Source organism: Osmerus mordax, chromosome 17 (assembly GCF_038355195.1).
Source record: "Osmerus mordax isolate fOsmMor3 chromosome 17, fOsmMor3.pri, whole genome shotgun sequence".
NCBI classification, from domain to species: domain Eukaryota; kingdom Metazoa; phylum Chordata; class Actinopteri; order Osmeriformes; family Osmeridae; genus Osmerus; species Osmerus mordax.
The window spans coordinates 7,515,493-7,536,210 of record NC_090066.1 but is presented as its reverse complement, the minus strand read 5'-3'; the positions used below and the strand labels follow the sequence as shown (position 1 = coordinate 7,536,210).

General features: G+C 49.6%; 1 protein-coding gene across 2 annotated transcripts; it reads right to left on the bottom strand.

The window, feature by feature from the left end:
• Positions 1 to 116: 116 nt before the first annotated feature.
• frs2a (fibroblast growth factor receptor substrate 2a) lies at positions 117 to 19,966 on the bottom strand. 2 transcript variants are annotated; one of them, XM_067254455.1, is made up of 7 exons: positions 19,859 to 19,966; positions 5,395 to 5,501; positions 5,140 to 5,230; positions 4,533 to 4,719; positions 3,394 to 3,552; positions 3,120 to 3,283; positions 117 to 2,888 (listed from the first exon to the last, which is right to left on the bottom strand). In XM_067254455.1, the coding sequence occupies exons 3-7, from the start codon at positions 5,203 to 5,205 to the stop codon at positions 1,641 to 1,643; spliced, it is 1,824 nt and encodes a 607-aa protein (XP_067110556.1). In that variant the 5' UTR covers positions 5,206 to 5,230; positions 5,395 to 5,501; positions 19,859 to 19,966; the 3' UTR covers positions 117 to 1,640. The 2 variants fall into 2 exon arrangements, with proteins under 2 accessions (XP_067110556.1, XP_067110555.1); XM_067254454.1 differs by having other exon boundaries at positions 5,395 to 5,505; positions 19,859 to 19,922.
• Positions 19,967 to 20,718: the final 752 nt, after the last annotated feature.

The following is a 20,718-nucleotide window of genomic DNA, read 5'->3' as shown; positions in this document are numbered from 1 at the left end:
ACATGTAGGGAGTCCTGAGGACCAGGGTTGAGACAGGTTGTGGACAGAGCAGGATACAGAGGTTGTGTGTGTGTGGCTTCACATGACAGACAGGATCTCAGGACACATTAGTTCCTTGTTTTTATTATTATTTTGCCATGCTACAAAAAAAGTGTGTTTTGGCACTGATGGCATAGAAGGAAAGATGTAGAATATGACAAAATACACAGTATGCTTCTTCCTCATTTCCAAAAAAATACAAACTTTCTGGTAAACTTATATCCATACCTGAAAAATGCGAATATCAAAATCAGTTTCAATAAAAATGTACAATATTTGTGGCTTTTATTGTACACAGTAAATGCAGTCGTTCACTGCTCACCACTTAGTGCTGCGTCTGGGTGGCTGAGCCAATCAGAATGGGGGAATTGGGAACATTTAGGTAATCGATTCTCTCACTGACCAATCAATGACCAGTTTCAACTTTCAGTAACCAATCACAGGCTGGGAAATTACATTTGGCAGTGAGGGATGGCATGCTCCCCTAAATGTTTCATTTGTTTAATAAACATTATCTAGTAAACTAATTCTTTGTACAATTACTATATTTATTCATTTATGATTTTTAAAACTTGGTAGAAAAAATATAGAGCAAGTTAGAACATATAATACATTTTACAATATAATACAACTGCATGGGTAGCAAGGTGAAGAACTTTGGAACTAGGACTGTAGTTGTTTATGACTGCAGAGCTCAGTAAACAATTGTTGTTTGTTGTCGTTAAGATAACAAGGACTCGTCTGTTAGCGGACCAGGGTCAAATAATATTTGCAAATACTTACGGTGAACTTGAGACGAGAAGTCAAAGCTTTCGTTCACAGAAGTGCAATGGCACCAAAGGTACAGTCCCAAAAGTGCAAACAGAGGTAAATAAAACACACATCAAATATAAGTATTTCACTTCTGTGTTTTGACCCTAGTCTGCCTCTAAGACAGTGTCCTGTACGTACGGGGCTAAAGTGACTAGATGTGTACAATGTAAAATATGTAAATACCAGCAAGTACATTATTTTTTATATAAGTCTGGAACTAATATTTATCAGTACTCAAATCAGTACTCGTACCGGGAGCGTGATAAACCAATGGTAAGGTTCATTCGCAAAGAGTCTTTATTATTGGCCTGGTCTGGTTGTCAATCTGCCAATTAGACACAGGCATTGAATTAAAAAGTGCAGTTCGCTCTTTTTAAAGCCCCTGTTCCCTGGCCACAGGAACGGTAGCGGCCCTAGTCTGGCTCTCAGGGACACACTGGAGCCAAGCTGGAAGTTAAGACTGCTGCGTTCACTTCACACATTACAGTTTGCAATAGAATATATGTGGCAGCCACCTGCATCCTTCAACAGCATTGTGTGTGTATGGGTGTGTAGGTGTGAGGGTGAAGAACAGGGGAAGACGGGAAAGAAAGCAGAAGGAAGGAGAGTGTGGGAGGGGGAGACAGTATGGGAGATGAAGAGACAGAGAGAAAGAAAGAAGGGGAGATTGTGAGGTAATCCGACAGTGGGTAAGAAGGAGAGAATGGAGAGAAAGTGAAATAAAGAGTGGGGGAGAGTGAGGATTAAGACAGTGCTTCGTGGCCCCAGTCACATGACCGGGCATCAGGTCACATGGGTAGGTCAGTGCTGTTGTGTCGGGTTTTCCGGGACGTTCCGTCGTCGCGGGGCAGCGCTTTCTGCAGGCTGGACATGGCCGCCGTGCGCTCAATGTCAATGACGGCGTACAGCTCCGTGCGGCGGGCGGGGGGCGGCGGGGGCCCCAGCAGGGGGGTGGTGGGGGTCTTGGGGGTGTGAGGCCCGCTGGAGTCTGAACCCTTCTCCATCTCCACCTCAATGTAGTTCAGCTGCCTGAGAGGGTCCAGCCCCCCCGCCCCCCGGAATTCAAAGTTAAAGACGGTGGGCGTCCCCGGCCCCGCGCCTCCCCCCCCGCCCCCCTCCCTGCGGGGGAGACGGGCCGAGTCCAGCTTGGCGCTGAGCGGCATGGTCACGTTCTCCGTGTTGACGTAGTTATGCATGGGGTCCAGTAGGGGGTGCTGGAGTGGATGGTGGTGGTGGTGGTGGTGGTGAGGACGATGGTGAAGGCGGCGGTGGTAGCCGTTGAGAGTCTTTGGTCGTCCGTACGACTCCTCGTCCTCGTCCTCCTCCTCGTCCTCCTCGTCCTCTCCCGCCGAGAAGCGCTTGGGCGTCTCCCAGACCGGTGGGAGAGACGGGAGGTTCTCGTAATTCAGGAGCGCCGTCCGCCGCTGGGCGGAGTTGTTGGCGTTGTGGGAGAAGTCGGGGGAAGGGAGGGCGGGGCGGTTGCGTCGGGGGGCGGGGTTAGGCACGGAGAAGGGGGCGGGAGTGGACACGTGACTGGTGCCGTTGTGGTGTTCGTAAGAGAGCTTGGCGCTTGATTGGGGGGGAAGCGGCGGAGGGGGAGGGGCGTCCTTGCGCTCGTCACTGTCGTAACCCGTGTCACATTCTGCTGACTGGGTCACACAGTCGTTGGGGCCGTTTGGCTCCAGACTCTCATTCCCTAGCCCAGACCCTGGCTCCCTTTCCCTGTCCCTCTGCCCAGCCCCATCCTCCGTACCTCCGGCTCCAACTCCAGCCCCAGGCTCCACTCCTCCAGGGCCAGGCCCAGTCTCTCTGTCACCTACCCGTCTCTGTTTCTGTCTCTGGACAGGAGTGGGTCCCAGGACAAACTTCACACTCTCTCCCTCCAGCACTACCTGGGGCTCCACCTCTGTCCCTTGATTGGCTGGAGTGGCGGAGGAGCTGTCCGGATTGGGCAGCCAAAGTTCCAAAGGGGTGTGGCTGGAGGGTCGCGAGCGTCGGTCTTCCTGAACACCTGAAGTGTTTACGTACGTGTGGACCTGAGAGAGAGAGAGAGAGAGAGTGAGAGGGGGAAGAGAGAAGGGAGTAGGAGAGAAAAAGAGGGAGTTGGGGATAAAGGGGGAGTATGTAAGTGTCCTGATGCAGCCAGAAATGGACAACGTGAATGTGTGGGCAGGTCTGTGGGTGTGTGTGTGTGTGTGTGAGGTCAGGTCTTCTGGCATGTCCGTGTGTGTATGCTCGTCTGTGAGTGTGTGTGTGTGTACTCTCACCGGGTCGTCGGTGACCAGTAGAGGGTGTGTGGCCTCCTCGCCAACAGAGGGCAGTCTGGCGCTGCCTATAGACGGGTGGCGACTGGAGGGGCGGGAGGAGGCCTCGCCAAACGACGGGTAGCGAGCAATCCCATTGGCTACCGTAGGTACTGAGTAGCCCGGAGCTGAAGAGAAACAGGAGTAAGATGGTGAGTGTTGGTGTTTGCATGTGTGCACCTACCATCAGAAGAGGGTTGGGAGAGAGAGTGCACAGTGTGTGTGTGTGTGTCCTCACTGGTGGGCGTGCGAGGCGTGCGTGGGGCATCGGGGTCCAGGGGGCCCTGGCCAGGTTCCAGGACTGCCTCCTCCACCACACTGATGCTGTTACTGTGCATGGTCTCCTGCAGCATGTTGAAGATCTCCTCGGCGCGCACACACTTGAACGCAAAGATCCCTGCATGGAGAGAAGGCGCGCGCATGCACGTAAACACACGAGTAGGCACACACACACACACACACAGAAGGATGGAAACACCATGCACACACACACACACACACACAGTCTGCTACACACAACTACCTCTCCGGATTCACTTAACTGCACACCATAATCAGAGGAATGAAGTAGAGTCAGAAACCAAAATGAATAGGGGGGGAAATATATATATACACACACACACACACAACACCACCACGACATGTAGCTCACTACCTAGCAGAGCAGTGGCCCTGGGACACAGCACCTCCCCCTGGTCAGACAGCAGTACTGAACCTCCCACCATCTGGGGACAGTATTGTGTCCATAGAAGACATTGGGAGGGGGGGGGGTAATGTGAGGGACGAGGACGAGAGGAAAAGAGGGACGAGCGGAGAGGGGGGTGTATGGTCGGGGGAACAGGGCGAGGATGAAGGGGGACGAGAGGAGGGGTTGGGGATGAAGTAGGATGAGGGGAAGGGGATGGAAGAGGGACGAAGCGGGATGAGGTTTCCTAAGTTGGACTGACCACCATCTAAACAAACACAGAACACCTGATCCTTATGTCAGCACGGGGTCAAAGGTCACACAAAGGTCATGCACAGGCACGACTGACCTATGACCTCTCACCTACTGACAGACCTGTGTCTGTCTACAGTACATGCCTGACCTTCTACCACACACACACACATTAAATTACCCAAACAATATGTGTAATGTAACATTTTCGCGGAGAGAGCAAGGGAGACATCGATGGAAAGATACAGATGGAGACTGAGAGAAAGGGAGAGAGAAACAGATTGAGAGACACAACACACGCTTCAAAAAGTTAAACATTTTCAAGGAGAGCGAGAGAGCTGAAGACAGGGGAAGCGAGAGAAAGAGGGAGGAAGGGAGAAGGAGAGAGAGAGAGAGAGAGAAAGGAGATGGCTAGATAAATAGAGCCATGCAGCGCCTACCCTGTCCAGTCTGGCAGCGCCGGCCACTTTCGAAGGAGAAGAGGTTGGAGTCGCAGCCATAGCGACGCAGACACAGGTAGGGCCAGTTGACGGGCTCGCGTCGGCGCGTGTGCAAGATCAGCTCCTCATCCGTCAGCTCCATCACTCCTGAGCCCAGCTCATTGCCATCGTCATCCACGTTGATCACCTGCACACACACACATAGTGGCACACGCACACAGACAACCACACACATGGACACACAGTTAGCAAACGCAGGTTCAGAGAATCTTATTCCACAGGCACAGAACATGAGCGCAGCTACACACACACACCTCAGACAAAAGCGTGGTTGTGATCCTGGGGCAGTCAAAGTGGTTAATGATTCGGCATAGTTGAGATATGAGGCCAGTCAGTCATCTATAGGCCTCTTACACCAGAAACCCATGACTGTACTCAGCTAACACATTAACAACCCAGCCAGGAGGGGAGAGGGGAGGTGGAGGAGAGGAGAGGGGGACGAGGGGAGAGACTGAATGAATACTTAATTGGTCAACATGTGGATACATGCAGGAGGGAGGGAGAGGGAGAGACAGAAAGAGAAGGAGGGAGGTGGACTTGACCCAACCTTGAACTTGCTGTGATGATCGTCTGAGAGGGAGTGTGTGTCAGGACAGCTACAGCAGCTTCCCATGGCTTCTTAGTGCTCCATCTCTCCCCTGGACACACACAGACACTGGGACATTAGGTACGCTTCATTTGACTCACAGTTCAAACTTACTGACATGATTTCGCATTTCTTTTTCCAAGCCGTAACTGAGGCCCGAAGCCTCTTCAGGGTGCAGTTCAACATGCAAACAGCAGGTGGCAGTCTGAGACTCACCTAGATCCAGATCCTGCCATGGAGGTTCCTGATTGGCTCTCCAGCTTTGAGTCAGTCAGGCTGATCTCACCTGGTCAACATGGCCGACCCCCTCCTCCCTCATCTAGCTACCTGCAGAATAGAGGGATGAGGGTGGGTGGGGGGAGGAGGGAGGGAGGGAGGGAGGGAGGGAGGGAGGGAGGGAGGGAGGGAGGGAGGGAGGGAGGGAGGGAGGGAGGGAGGGAGGGAGGGAGGGAGGGAGGGAGGGAGGGAGGGAGGGAGGGAGAAACAGAAATAAAGGAATTTAGAGTTTTGAGAGTTAAACAAGGAAATAAAATACAAATTAAACCTCTGTGCTTCCTATTCCTGAAGTAGGCCTATAGCATGTTACAAGGCCACTACATACTCATCACATACAAACTACATTCCACATGCTAACTGCAGGCTCCCCTCCTCTGGCAGCGGGCGAGTGGGTTCTGGCCCGTGACAGTGATGGAGTGACGGGCCAAGGCCCGAAGATAAACGAGAAAAGACGACAGGAAGGTGGGCGGAGGAAGGAATGCTGTGTAGGAGGGAGAGGGAGGGAGGGAGGTTGGGGAGGATGATTGGGAGAGTAAGTGAGTGAGTGAGCGAGCGAGCGAGGGAGACATAACTTGATGTGATTGTAACAAGCATTAATAAGAAGACTAAAGTGGCAGGTATGTGTGTGTGTGTGTGAACGCTCTAATGAAAACTGGTGGCTCAAGGCTATAGTACACCCTCAATCTTTCATGGAATATTAGAGAGAGGAGAGAGAAGAGAGAGAGAGAGAGAGAGAGAGAGAGAGAGGAGAGAGAGAGAGATGAGAGAGAGAGAGAGAGAGTAAGAGACCATCTGTTTGGGACAGACAGTGTGTTGACAGTGTGGAGGATATCCCAACTCTCATTCTAAGACAGAACAAGAGATGGGGACTGTAACCTACATCTCAGGATCCAGACTATAAACACCCTCCCCTACACCCCACCCTAACCACTACTGTGTACCTTACACCATGCAGTTCTATTGCTCCTCACACACCCCCACCCCTGGCTCGGTTTCCTGTCTTCCTCCCCCCCCCCCCCCCCCCCCCTCTCCTCCCTCCGTCTCATCCTCCTCCCTTCCCCTCCTCAGATACACAGCTGGGTTGACCAATGTCCTGGTCGTCATCTGACCGAGTCCAACAACCAGGGGAATTCCCAGTTACCAGTGACTAAAGGTGGTGTGTAAGTGTGTGTGTGTGTGTGTGTGTGTGTTTGGCACAGCAAGGGTTACTTGTGTAGCATGTCTAACAGGCCCAGCTCTTTGCCCACAGTCTCTAAGCTACTCTGCACACTTTCATAATTAACGTACACTAGCTGAACTCCATCTAGGTTATCTACTTTGCTTCTGTACTCTCATTCCTCTCTCCCCCTCCCTCCATTCCTCCCTCTCTCTCTTCCTCCCTCCCTCCAAGTCTTATTTTCTATCATTTTTTGGTCTCTTTTTCTATCCCTCTTCATCTACTCTGTCCTCTCTCTCTCCCCCCCCCCCCCCTCTCCCTCCCTCTTTCCCTCTCTCCCTCCTTCCCCCTCTCCCTCTCCCTCTCCCTCTCCCTCCCCCCCCTCTCTCCCTCCCCCCCTCTCTCCCTCCCCCCCTCTCTTTCCAACATAAACATTAAATCTCAGTTGGGCTCAGCTTAGTGTCTGCCTCCTTCGCCACAATGCACCTCTCTAGTCCCTGTTAACATTAGCTTAATACAACACCCAGAAGAGAGAGCGAAAGAGAGAGACAGAGATAAAACAATGCACCAACAGAGAAAAAACAGAGATATGAGAATGTTTGTGCTTGTGTGAGAGAGAGGGAGGGTAGAGAGTGTGTGAGAGAGACATTTAGAGAGGTCAGTCTGCAGGTCAGACAGGGTGTGTGTCAGAGTCTCTCTAGACCTCTCTCATCTCCACACCCCTTATCTCTCCATCTCTCTCTCCACTCCTCCCTAGACATCACCCTCTCTGTCTTTGTAGTCCTCTCTCTCTCCCCCTTTCTGTCCCTCCCTCTCTTTCTCCGTTTCCACCTCTTCAGAGCTCTTTCTTTGACTTTCTTTCCACACACACACACACACACACACACACACACACACACACACACACACACACACACACACACACACACACACACACACACGTTCTGTCTCTCTCAAATGAAGAATCTTCACGGCCCCAAATTCCTTCCAGGCATTCCAGACCTATTCTTAGCTGCTGTGGGCCAGGCTGCACACCCCCGCGTCATCAGCAGTGGGCACAACCGGCTGGCTGACTGCCAGGCTGCAGCCAGGGGAGCGGGCTAAACCAAAGACAACAGAGGGGTAGGGGAGTCAAATAAACAGTGAGCCAGAGGTTTGGCTGGATGTCGAAGAATCTGGAGTCTAAAGAGGGGGACTTGGAGGGAAACCGAGTCTATATCAACCTAGCTGACCCCTACTAAATATATATTATACAATATGTCTTGGACAAGCCTAACTAGTCAATCTCAGCCTAGCCTAGTCAATCTCAGCCTAAGCCTAGCTAATGGCAGCCAAGCCTAGCATATCCCAGGCCTAACTAAGCACAGCACTGCCAATCTCAGTCTAGCTGCTGTGCATAATCATGATTTCTGATAAGGCTTCTTCTCTGAAACACACACACACACCATCCCCAGAGGGAGGAGGGAAGACAAATAAAGAAAAGCTCCATCAACAGGGGGAGGGAGAGCCGTCTGTTTAATGCTGTAAGTCTCTGTCATCACAACCTCTGTGTGTGTGTGCGCGTGTGTGTGTGTAGGCCGCTCTGTGTAAATGTCTGCCTGTGTGTGTGTGCGTGCGTGCGTGATATGTTGGAGGGGATCAGAAACAACAAGTTCTAACTCATTTAAAGGGCATTAGCTCTGCGAAGAGAAGAAACGTTTTCTCAGGGGAGACAGAAGATGGGCTTTAACATGCTAGAGCACACACACAAGACGTTCACACACTTTCATCCAGTAAAATGAGGCTTGCAGAGGTTAGACTAAACAATATTTAAGATTACACTATGATACAAACAAAGCATGTGTTTCATTACTCTGCTCTACGCCAGGCAAATTGCCCAGCTAGAACACAACACTCATAATAGGAGAGCTGGTAGTGTGTGTGTGTATAACTGTGTATACGTGTGTGCAAGTGTGGTAGTGCGTGTGTGTGCGGCACTGTGTACTCCAGCTTACTTCTGTTCTAAAAAGTAAACTGCAGTCAGAATTCATTACGTTGGCCGAGTCCACCCTACAGTATCAGTCAGGCATGTTCCACTACTGTTGTACTGTATAAGGTGAGGGGCCACGCTCCTCCTCTCTCTACTAGAAAGATCTAAGAAACAATGTCTGATTAAAACCAACACAACTTTCCACGTGGAAACTTCTACCATGAGACCAAGAGGACTCCCCAGGTTGGCATGCTCACATGGGCGCTGTCCTAAACCACCCTACTAAACAACGTCGTATTAAAGCTGTCTGCTTTGAAACCAGATAAGGAGGCTTTGAAGACCTGATGCTAGGTAATAGTTTGTGTGAGTGTATGTGCACTGCTCGTTTGTTCTGTATATATGTGTGTGTGTGTGTGTGTGTGTGTGTGTATAGTCTGGCCTTGTCTGATTAAGTAATGACCTGTCTGATTCTTGTGGTCAGGTGACCTTAGCTCCTGACAGGTTAACCCAATACTCAAACACACATTCCACACACACACACACACACACAGGGAGTGCACATTCTCGCCCCCACACACACACGCGAACCACTCAGAGTGCACATTCTCACCCACGCACAAAGTTGAAAGGTGTATGCAAACCTGCTACAGCGAAACTCCACTTAAAAACACCCACTCACTCAACTGGCTCAGTTTACTCAGCACACACAAATACACATGCACACTATGACCCACCAATACTACACACACACACACACATATCACTATTTCTCACACACACACACATACAGGACAAACAAACACTACACACCTGCACGCAAACACACTCACACTTAGTATTCAAACACCCACACATGCTCCAGGACATATAACCTACACACCCATGTGCCTGCAAAGCCTTTACTAGAAGCCAAGCCTCAATAGCTACGGGTCTACTTTTAGGTGAGGGAGGAGAGGAGGAGGAGGAGGAGGAGGAATGAGAGACAGAGAGAAGGGCGAAAGAGAAAGAGAGAAGCAGAGCTGGAGACATCGAAGGAAACAGAGTGAAAGGTAGAGACGGTCAGAAAGAGGGAGAAAGATGGGGGAGAGAGAAGTAGAGGGGTAGCATGAGAGAGAAAATGAGGGGAGAGAGAAGGGGGAAAAGAGGGAGAGAGAGGAGAGGGGGAGGGGAGGGGAAAACAAAAACCAACTGAGAGACAGGGAGACTGAACTCTGACCTGGTGTGACCTTCAGTCATGTGACCAGAGAGGTCAGGTCTTGGAGCAGGTCTGTCTGTCTGTATGCATGTCTGATTGTCTGTCTGTCTGTCTGTCTACCTGCCCGCCTGTCTGTCTACCTTCCTGTCTGCCTGTCTGCCTGCCTGTCTGTCTGCCTGTCTGTCTGCGAGAGACGGGTTGGGGCAGACCCACACACCCAGTATATCATGTACTATATCAGCCTTTAGGGCCATGACATGATGAAGTTCCATCCATTCCCCTCTGCACGTTTGGGCAAGCATGCTAGCCTTTGGGAGACTGTGTGTGTGTGTGTGTGTCTGTGTTTCAAGAGTATGACTCAGCTGTGTGTGCCTGGAGTTGTATTACAGAGGGAATCCACGACTGAAAGGTCACTGGTTGGAAACTGCCTCACACACACTGCATGCTGCTTCACCAACACCCTAATTGTTCTCTACCTCGTCTCTTATACTCTCCTCTGCACTGCCCCAACCCGCCTTCTCCCTCCTACTCACACACTCAACTTCCCGGTGCTCCTCTCCACTCCTCTCTCATCCTCCCCCTCCCCCTCCTCTCCATTGTGTCGAGGCTCGTCTCTGGCCAGCCAGTCCCTGATTCAGTCCAAGTGCATGCTGGGAGCTGGCAAGCGGGTGAGAGGTGAGTAGGGGTCAGAGTAAATGTTATTGTACATCTGGACAGCGCTCTAATTATGTAACCACCTACTGGAAACAGTGAGTCAGGGGCTGCCTTGTTACTCCGGCTGCACCGCACAGACCCCCCTGGACAGACAGACACACACACACACACCTACATACATAAACACACACAAACAGTTCACACAGGTGTACACATTGTGCACACGTACAAACTCATGTGTATGTACACGGTACACATACACTCATACCAGCTACACAGTGCATTCAGATGGATGGCTCAGTCTGTGTGATCCAACACTCAGGCTCCTGGGTTAAACACTAGGAACGACCTCGCCGGGACACTGTTCACTGCCCTCCTGTCGACAGCAGAGCACCACACAGCCTGTTAGCCAAATGGCTGGCTGGCCCTTCGAGCCTCTATACACTCTGTGTGTGTACATGCGTCGTATTGTGTCGGCTTGGGCTGCCATTTACTTTATCCGTGCGTGCCTGTGTGTCGTATTGTATTTTCTATTCTCTACTTTCTATTCTTTATCTGTTCCCTAGCTAGCTCGTCTGAAGAGCTTGAGTGTGTGTGTGTGTGTGTGTGTGTGTGTGTGTGTGTGTGTGTGTGGAGACATACATTGTCAGGCTTCACTCATCTCAGTTGCTGACAGTGGCTCACTGCAATCAAACCCAATGACATGAAAAAGCATATTCTCATTATAGTGCACACGGATGTATCCACTATCTTATCGACGGTGACGTCCATGGGGGACGTCACTTTGGGGTAAACCACTGAGCTGTACCCATACGCTGCTAAACCGATCTCATTTTAGAGCCAGATGATTTGTTGCTGCTCTCTGCAGAATCTGCCAATTACACACAGTCACAGAGCCTCAGGAATGTGGTGTCGTTAACCAATCAGAATGTGCGGTCGGTCTTCTGGGAGTGCCCACTATTATAATGGGTGTCATCTTCAGACTCACTGGTGGGTGTGTGTGTGTGTTTTTCTATATCTGAACTTAACCACAGCCAGCCTCTAGGACCGTTGGAGGGTAGACAGACAGACAGACAGACAGACAGACAGACAGACAGACAGACAGACAGACAGACAGAGCTAGGGTAGGCAGGACAGACAGACAGACAGTGAGATTGGGTAGGGCAGGACAGACTGATGTCTCCAGCCAACATACAATCACTGCTCTCTATGGAGAAAGGGAGAGACACACCCACTCATTAACAAACTGATGTACTCCTCTTGACTGTCACACTGCTGTAGCACACACGCTCAAATGCAGACACACACACACACACACACACACACACTAAAAGGCAAACACACATACACTCGAATTACATGAGAGGAGCCGGTTTAGGAAGATAACTAGAAGTCTAGAGAGTAAGGACCCAGGAATCTAAGTAGTGTGTGTGTGTGTGTGTGTGTGTGTGTGTGTGTGTGTGTTTGGAGCAGCACAGAGTATCATTCATGTGTGGAAATTGACAGCATCGTGGGCCACATTACTATCTGATCTGAAGCAGGTATGATGATTCAACAGCAAGGAGACACACACACACACACACTATCTCTCCTCACACACACACACACACACACACACACACACACACACACACACACACACACACACACCTCTAGACACACACTACCTCTCCTCACACACACACACACACACATATATCACCTCCAGACACACACTACCTCTCCTCACACACACACTCTCCTCACACACGCACACAACAACTCCAGACACACACACACAGATAAAATATGTTACTGTATGCTCTCTCTCTCCATTAAAAACGTTGCACTATTATTATTCATCAGTCAGAAAAGCCCTGATCTGATCAGACTGGGAGGGGTGTCAGAGTGTCCTCTGTGTGAACAAGGTCAACAAGGTCACCCGTCAGCTGTGTGTGTCTGTCTGTGTGTGTGTGTATGTGCCTCCAGCTTGCTAGTGTGAGCTAACACCAGACACCCTGTACCAGTTATGGTTGTGTGTTTTTACAGCAGATTAGAGCCATTATCTCACTGCAGCACGCTGCTAACTAAGAGTTTGAGGGTTTAATTGTGTGTGTTTGTGTGTGTAGACAGATCACATGTTGGAAGCAGAGTAGAATGCTTTACACTGAAGTGAAACTCTATTACAACTCTATTACCAACTACTCCCGCCCACTCTTCCTTTCTCTCCTCCCTCTCTCCCTCCCTCCCTTTCCCCCTCCCTCCCTCCGTATGCAGTCATGAGGGCCGGGGTAGGATTGTGTACCTTTCCCTCTCCCTCTCTCCCTTTCCCCCTTGCTCCCTCTCTCTCTCTCACCCTCTCCTTCTCTCTCTAACTCTCTCCCTTCCTTTCTCGCTTTTCCTTTCTCTCTCCCCCTCTTTCACTCTTTGCCCACTCTGCTAGCATTCTTTCTTGCACAGTATCAGTCACCTAGGCAACACTTTACTCTGCCTGTCTGCCTGCCTGCCTATCTGTCTGCCTGTCTGCCTGCCTGTCTGTCTGTCTCTCCGTCTACCTGCCTGCCTGTCTGCCTGCCTCTCTATCTGATTGGCTGTCTGCCTGGCTGTTTATCTGTCTTTCTGCCTGCTTGTCTGTCTGGTGAGTGAACCTCTGTATGAATTCAAACAGATCAGCGAGAGTTTACGTCAACTCCCCCTCTATTTTCACTCTTTGTGTGTGCGTGTGTATGTGTGTGTGTGTATATGTGTGTGGGGGGTGGTGGTGGTGGTGGTGAGGTCTGGGCCGAAGCACGAGGGAGAGAGGAGAGAGAAGGAGGAGGGGGAGGTGAAAAAGGGGAGAGGAGGGGGTGGCTAGAGGCCCAATATTAGAGGAGGAGAAAGAAGAAGGAAGGGTTGGGAGAGGGGTGGGGGAGGGATTAACCCTCTCCTGTCCCCATGGTCAAAAGGAGGAGACCGTGGGAGAGGGTTAAACTCTCTCCCATGTGAGAAGTTGAGTTAGTTAATCATGAACGGCAAATTAACACACCAGAGCCTTTTCTTCCACGTGGGTGTGCGTGTGTTTGTGTGTCTGCAGGCATTTGGCCTGTGCCTGTGTGTGTGTGTGTGTGTGTGTGTGTGAAGCTGGAGACCCTTGTCAGGGAGGGCAGCAGCATGCTGTTCTCTTGTTGTTTAGAGTGAGGGGGAGGAAGAGAAGAAAGAGAGAGGGAGGGAGGGAAGGATCAGAGGAAGGAAGAAAAGTGTGTGTTATACAAATACAGACATCTATATGAGCTCTGTGTGAGAGAGAGAGAGAGAGAGAGAGAGAGAGAGAGAGAGAGAGAGAGAGAGAGAGAGAGAGAGAGAGAGAGAGAGAGAGAGAGAGAGAGAGAGAGAGAGAGAGAGAGAGAGAGAGAGAGAGAGAGAGAGAGAGAGAGAGAGAGAGAGAGAGAGCGGGAGCGGGAGAGAGAGAGCGGGAGAGAGAGAGAGAGCGGGAGAGAGACAGACTGGGTAGAGAAGAGGGAGCGAGTGTAAAAGGTGTAATATAAACACACTCACACACACACACATATACGCGTCTAGGTCACTCTGACCATGTTCTCTGTGAGGTCGGTGATCTGGAACAGAACTGTCCTTGAGAGACACACACACTTCAAGCTCATTTTTCACTGGTAGGCAATGGTCCACCTTCCAACTGGAATCTGAAGAGGTGTGCGTGAGGAGTGTGTGTGTGTGCCTGGCAGACAGGCAGACGTCTGATGAAAGGGAGGGGTTTACAGTAAAACCAAACAGTTTGTAGCACGAGCCTGCAGCTCTTTAAACTCCTATACAGCTGATCACTCTCACTCTCTGCTCTCTGGGAAGGCCAGGGCCTGAACTGCTCTCCTGCGGTCCACCATAGCACGCACACGCACGCAATCATTGTCACACACACAAACACGCATGCACACACACTCTTTGCCTGACAGTGAGTTTTGGAGGTACAGTTCATGGAGCTGAGTAACATACTGGTGTCTACGTGTGTGTGTTAGGACATGCTTCACTCAGTTATTAATGATCTTCATTAACTCTGTCATGCTGTTTCGCCATCTCTGTCTACCACAAGTACTACACACACAGACACACGTACACAAACAGACACACTAACACACACAGACACACCCACGCCGACTCATACACACACACAGTCAGAGAGACCTCTACAGATTCCAACAAACTGTTTACCAGTCAACTGTTTACAACCTGTCTACCAGTCAGCGCACAATTTTTTTCTGAAAGGCTAGTGTCAGCAGGCCTAGTGTCAGTAATCACTTCTAAACTTTACAGTAATCACTACTAAACTTTACAGTAATCACTTCTAAATCAACGACTGACAGTTGGGGGGAGGGGATGGGGAGAGAGGGGAGGGACTGGGCATGAGGGAGGGGTGCGTTTGTATAAAAAGATAGCAAGAGTTGGGGAGATAGAGGGGAGGAAAAGGGAGGAGATAGAAAGGAGGAGGAGGAGAGGGAGATAGATAAGAAGGAGGAGAGGGAGATAGAGGAGGAGGAGGAGGAGAGGGAAGGGAGATAGATAGGAGGAGGAGAGGGAGATAGAGGAGGAAAAGGAGAGGGGAGGCAGATAGATAGGAGGAGAGGGAGATAGAGAGGAGGAGGAGGAGGAGGAGGAGGAGAGGGGAGGGAGATAGAGAGGAGGAGGAGGAGAGGCCCCTAAACCAACTTGATCTCTTTGTCTGAAAAGCACAGTGTTGGGATGGGATGTGTAAATGTGTGTGTGTGCAGTGGTGGGATTTGGAATGGGAACACTTTTAATACTGCCTATTGCCTCCACTCGCAGGGATGTGGCGAAAGAAGTCAGACTGCCTCTCGCTCCAAAAGATGAAGGCGCCAAACATCAGGGGAGCGTTGTGAGGGCCGCGCCGCCTAACCCGCTATCTACAAGATGTGAAATGATTTGGCTTCAACTGGGGCCTTAATGTTTATCCAACCGCAGGGCCAGCACACACATACACACACTGCTGTTTGGATTTCCAAGAATCACACCATCTCTCCCTGAGAAAACACACATGTGGGTCGGAGCCAGCCCAGTGTCTCTTAGGCTAACAGACACACTATCTCAGCGAAACTAACAGCCCCTCTAACAGACACACTATCTCAGCGAAGCTAACAGCCCCTCTAACAGACACACTATCTCAGCGAAGCTAACAGCCCCTCTAACAGACACACTATCTCAGCAAAGCTAACAGCCCCTCTAACAGACACACTATCTCAGCTAGGCTAGCAGCCCCTCTAACAGACACACTATCTAAGGTAGGCCAACAGACATAATAGGATAGAGGAGATAGGAGAGAAAGGGGCAGTATTATAGCTGGTGTAGGAGGGATAGGGACAATATTATAGCTGGGGTAGGAGAGAGAGGGCCAGTATAATAGCTGGGGTAGGAGAGAGGGGCAGTATAATAGCTGGGGTAGGAGAGAGGGGCAGTATTATAGCTGGGGTAGGAGAGAGGGGCAGTATTATAGCTGGGGTAGGAGAGAGGGGCAGTATTATAGCTGGGGTAGGAGAGAGGGGCAGTAATATTACTGGGGTAGGAGAGAGGGGCAGTAATATTACTGGGGTATTATAGCTGGGTTAGGAGAGAGGGGCAGTAATATTACTGGGGTAGGACAGAGGGCAGTATTAAAACTGGGGTATTATAGATGGGGTAGGAAAGAGGGCCAGTAGGAGACAGGGGCATTCCAGTGCACCACCAGTCTGGGAGGTACAGATGATTGGTTTCAGCGTGGCTGAACTCTTACTATGAGGCTGCCTGTCTGGCTGGGAAAATTAACATGGATGCATGCATGCTCCCTCCTTCCTTCCCACACTCCTATTCCCTCTCTCCTTCCCTCAGTCCTATACCCTCTTCATCTCATTCCCTCTCTCATTTACTCTCTCTCGCTCTCTCTCTCTACCCCTCCCCCACACACACACACATTGCCTCCCATACATATTCAATGTTTTAACTCACAGAATATCTTTCTTTCTCTCCTCTCTCTCTCATCCCATCTCTCTCTCTGCTTACACCTCAATCCCCCACCTTATCCCGCACACCCCATCTCTGTTTACACCTCATCTACCCCTCGCTCCTTTTCGTTAGCCTCAACCCCCCTCCCTCCTTCTGCCCTACTTCGCCCCAATCCCCCCCCCCCCCCCCCCTTCATCCCTCCCAGAGGGGCTGTCAGACGTAGATCCCCAGAGCCCCCCAGGATCAAAGCACAACAGAAGTCCAGTGAATAACATCTATTAACCCTAGCCTGTATGAAACTAGTACTGGACTAGCCTGTCTGAAGCTAGTACTGAACTAGCCTGTATGAAACTAGTACTAGCCTGTCTGAAGCTAGTACTGAACTAGCCTGTCTGAAACTAGTACTGGACTAGCCTGTATGAAACTAGTACTAGCCTGTCTGAAGCTAGTACTGAACTAGCCTGTATGAAACTAGTACTAGCCTGTCTGAAGCTAGTACTGAACTAGCCTGTCTGAAACTAGTACTGGACTAGCCTGTCTGAAGCTAGTACTGAACTAGCCTGTATGAAACTAGTACTAGCCTGTCTGAAGCTAGTACTGAACTAGCCTGTATGAAACTAGTACTAGCCTGTCTGAAGCTAGTACTGAACTAGCCTGTCTGAAACTAGTACTGGACTAGCCTGTATGAAACTAGTACTTAACTAGCCTGTCTGAAGCTAGTACTGAACTAGCCTGTCTGAAGCTAGTACTGAACTAGCCTGTCTGAAACTAGTACTGGAATAGCCTGTCTGAAACTAGTACTGAACTAGCCTGTCTGAAGCTAGTACTGAACTAGCCTGTATGAAGCTAGTACTGAACTAGCCTGTCTGAAACTAGTACTGGAATAGCCTGTCTGAAACTAGTACTGGAATAGCCTGTCTGAAGCTAGAACTGGGTCTAGACTGTATGAAGTTAGCCAGCATACAAGTTTGATGATTATGCTTGAGGGGAAAAATGTGGAACACTTTCTCCGTGCCAGAGTAGGGAACATACTGGGGACTCCGTGTAGTGAGAAGTTAGATTAAACACTAAGGCCCAGTTGCCCAGACATGGATTAAGCCTAGTGCTAAAGTGAGAGCAAAATTACATAAAGATCTCCATTGAAAATGTTTTTATTCTAGGACTAGGCTTAATCCATGTCTGGGAAACTGAGCTGAAGTGGCATACAGTATAGAAGATGTCCTTCTTATCGTGCAGCCGAAACTAATATGTCTGTCTGGATTTACCTAGAGCCCTCGGGGGAAATACAGTGAAGTTCAAACTACTTGTTGTAATTTGTTCAGTCTTGAGAAAAAGATGCTTCCTAGTCTATTGAATAGTTGAAATGTCTGTCTGTCTGCCCACCTGCCAGTCTGTCTGCCTGTTTCTCAGTTACAGACTATCATAAGATCTGTATGCTGTGTTAAAAAAACTACAGTTAGCAGCTTGCTAGAATGATGGACATCATGCAGTGTACGTGTGCGTGTGCGTGTGTGCGTGTGTGTGTGTGTGTGTGTGCATGAGTCAGCCGTACCTGCTAGAAGCTTGCTAGGGTGAGGTAGAGAAAGCTGGCCTCTCTGTTCTTTGTACAGTAACACTTTATACTGGAAGCAGAGCATGCAGAGTGTGTGTGGCCATGTGTGTGTGTGTGCTTGTGAGTGAGTGAGTCAGTGTGTGTGTGTGTGTGTATGAGTCAGTCGAGGACTCCCATCTCTAGAGGTTGTTCGCTGACGCACATACACCGTTCCCATTAAACATTAACGCTGTTCAGAGTCGTAGATCCACTCTTCTACAGCTCCACACACACACAACCACACACACACTGCATGCTCTACCTCACCCTAGAAAGCTGCTAGCAGGTAGAGTTGACTCACACACATACAACCACACACACTCAATGCTACAGGGAAATAACTGGACGAAATGGTGCAACAAATAGACTGCCTAGATGAGAAATGGTTCTCATACTATGAGGACTATTAAAGTTGCTGTGCTTTTGGTGTGTTTGTGTGTGTTGGTTGGGGGATAGGGAGACTGAAATCATAAGATGAGGAATAAACATTCTGCTAAGGGGAGAGATGCCATTCTCACTAGAATAGAGCAGAATATAACACAGTAGGTTGGAAAGATGTATTGAATTGTAGATTATAGAAAACAGTACAAGCCCTGTATAGTCCAGAATACAGTACAGTAGTGCAGTACAATAGTTGTTAACCAGTAGAGCAGGGCCCAACAGGAATGAGTATGACTGAGAATAAGACAGAGTACAGTGACAGGAAAAAAGTGGCGTCAGATGTACCTAACAGGCCGTTAACAGGTTCATAAAGACAGTGTTGACTCACTGGGTAAACAACACAGACCCAGCCCTAGTACACTGGGGGGGGGGGGGGGGGGGGGAAGAGAGAGAGAGAGAGAGAGAGAGAGAAATAAGAAAGAGGAAGAAGAGAGAGAAAGTGAGACATTAAGAGAGGAGAAGAAAAGAGAGGAGCCGAGAGGGGAGGGTCTACATGTCCAGTCAGTAAGCCACGGTGACCTGAAGGACTGAGAGCAGTGGGTGATGGGTCATGGGTTCAACAGAGCTTTCTAACCAGTTAGAACCCCTAGTGAGCCATAGTACCGCTGCCTCGGATCCAGCTCCCCCGGGGACAATATGACAGGCGATGAGCAGAGTGCATCAGTCAGCTCATTGTCTAACTACTGCTTACTCTGCTGCAGAGATATTACACGAGGTAGAGTTGATCAGTCAAAAGCTACAATATTTACATGACAAAGCCATCACCTTATAGGAAGATCTCAGCGCCAGATCAACCAAGGCATCACTGATCTGCATTTCTTTCACTGGACAGTTTCAAATGCACAGCCTCGATTATATTGTGTCTCGGGCTACAATGTACGCTCAATTTACTACGCTGACTGACCACAAGCCATTCCGTTAAAATCCTCCCACAATGACCCTATCTGTGGGTGTCGGCATCATGCAAAGTCTGCAAATCATTTCACTCTCCGATCATATCACTGGCAGTGACAACCAAACAACTTACTGATACATTTTCAAGCGTGTGTTGCTCTGGTATCAATTGAAAACGTATGCAGTGTATCCTAGGCATTCTGTGTCGATGACTGTGAAAGTAGCCTACTAACGAACGGGCTGTCCAAATGAACCAGCCAATAGAGCACTCTTTAAATCAAACAATTTAAGCAGCTGCGTTTGAAGCGATACGCGTGGAATTGAATGCAATTAAGTACAACTCAATTGAGTAGCCTACAACATAAGAGAATACATGGGTTTGATTGCTTTTATGGTCGCAACTCCTTTTCTGAAGAGTTCATCAATAGTTACAGCGTCAGTTCTAGATCTTTGTTGAACAAACAACGTCAACGACCATACAAACTCAGAGACTGTAAGAAACCGCGTGTAAGTTTGGGTCACGCAAGTTATTGCTCTACTTACAAATAGAAAGCTTCATGAATCTTCATAGAAGTGTCGCCCTGCCTTGTTGTTAATCGCTCGATCGCACAGCAACAACTACGGCAGCGTCGCGAGCGCGCAGCACTTCGGTGGGGCCTCGCGTTGGAACCGAGCAGCAGCCTGCTCCTCCTCCGCTGATGTCCCAGGACTGCATCCGGGTCGCTCCCTTGTTCCAGAAAAAGTTATTGGAGAACCAACTGTATGGATAGTATTTATCTCTGTCTCTCTCTCCTCCTAGCACTTATACGTCACTCTCTCCTGTAACCATAGAGATCACTACCCCTGTTAAGTTACATACTCGAGGAAATCCAGAGTCCCCTCTAGTCCTCGCCCGAGTCGATTGCGGCTAGTCACGGTTGGTGTTATAGCGAGACAGGCATCTCAAGCTTCAATCCCTTCTCATCTTTAATTTGTTCATCTGGGGCTATAACTGTCGCCGACCAGTCTCTAATTGTTTAAGAAACATTATAATCATCCACAGTTGTGTCAAGCAGACTTCTATTATTGGGTAGAATGCTATTGTGCTTAAAAAGCCTTTCACCACGACGAGGGGGTTGATGTAGAGAGGGATAAATGGTTGAGGGAGATGAGAACTAGGGATGATAAAGAGGCAGAGAGATTGCCAACAGTGTGTTGGTGTTTAGGCGTGTTTAACCTAAACACTAACCGCTCTTATTTAATAGCAGGCGAGCCCGAGTTCAGGGGCACGTTCACCCACGCATTCACTGCATCCTGTCGCTGTCTCTTGACAGCATTTTCACGTAACTTACCCTTTCAGTGCTACACTGCAAAAATGCATTACATGGCCACTGACACAATAAAGATGAACAGTCGAGTAAATG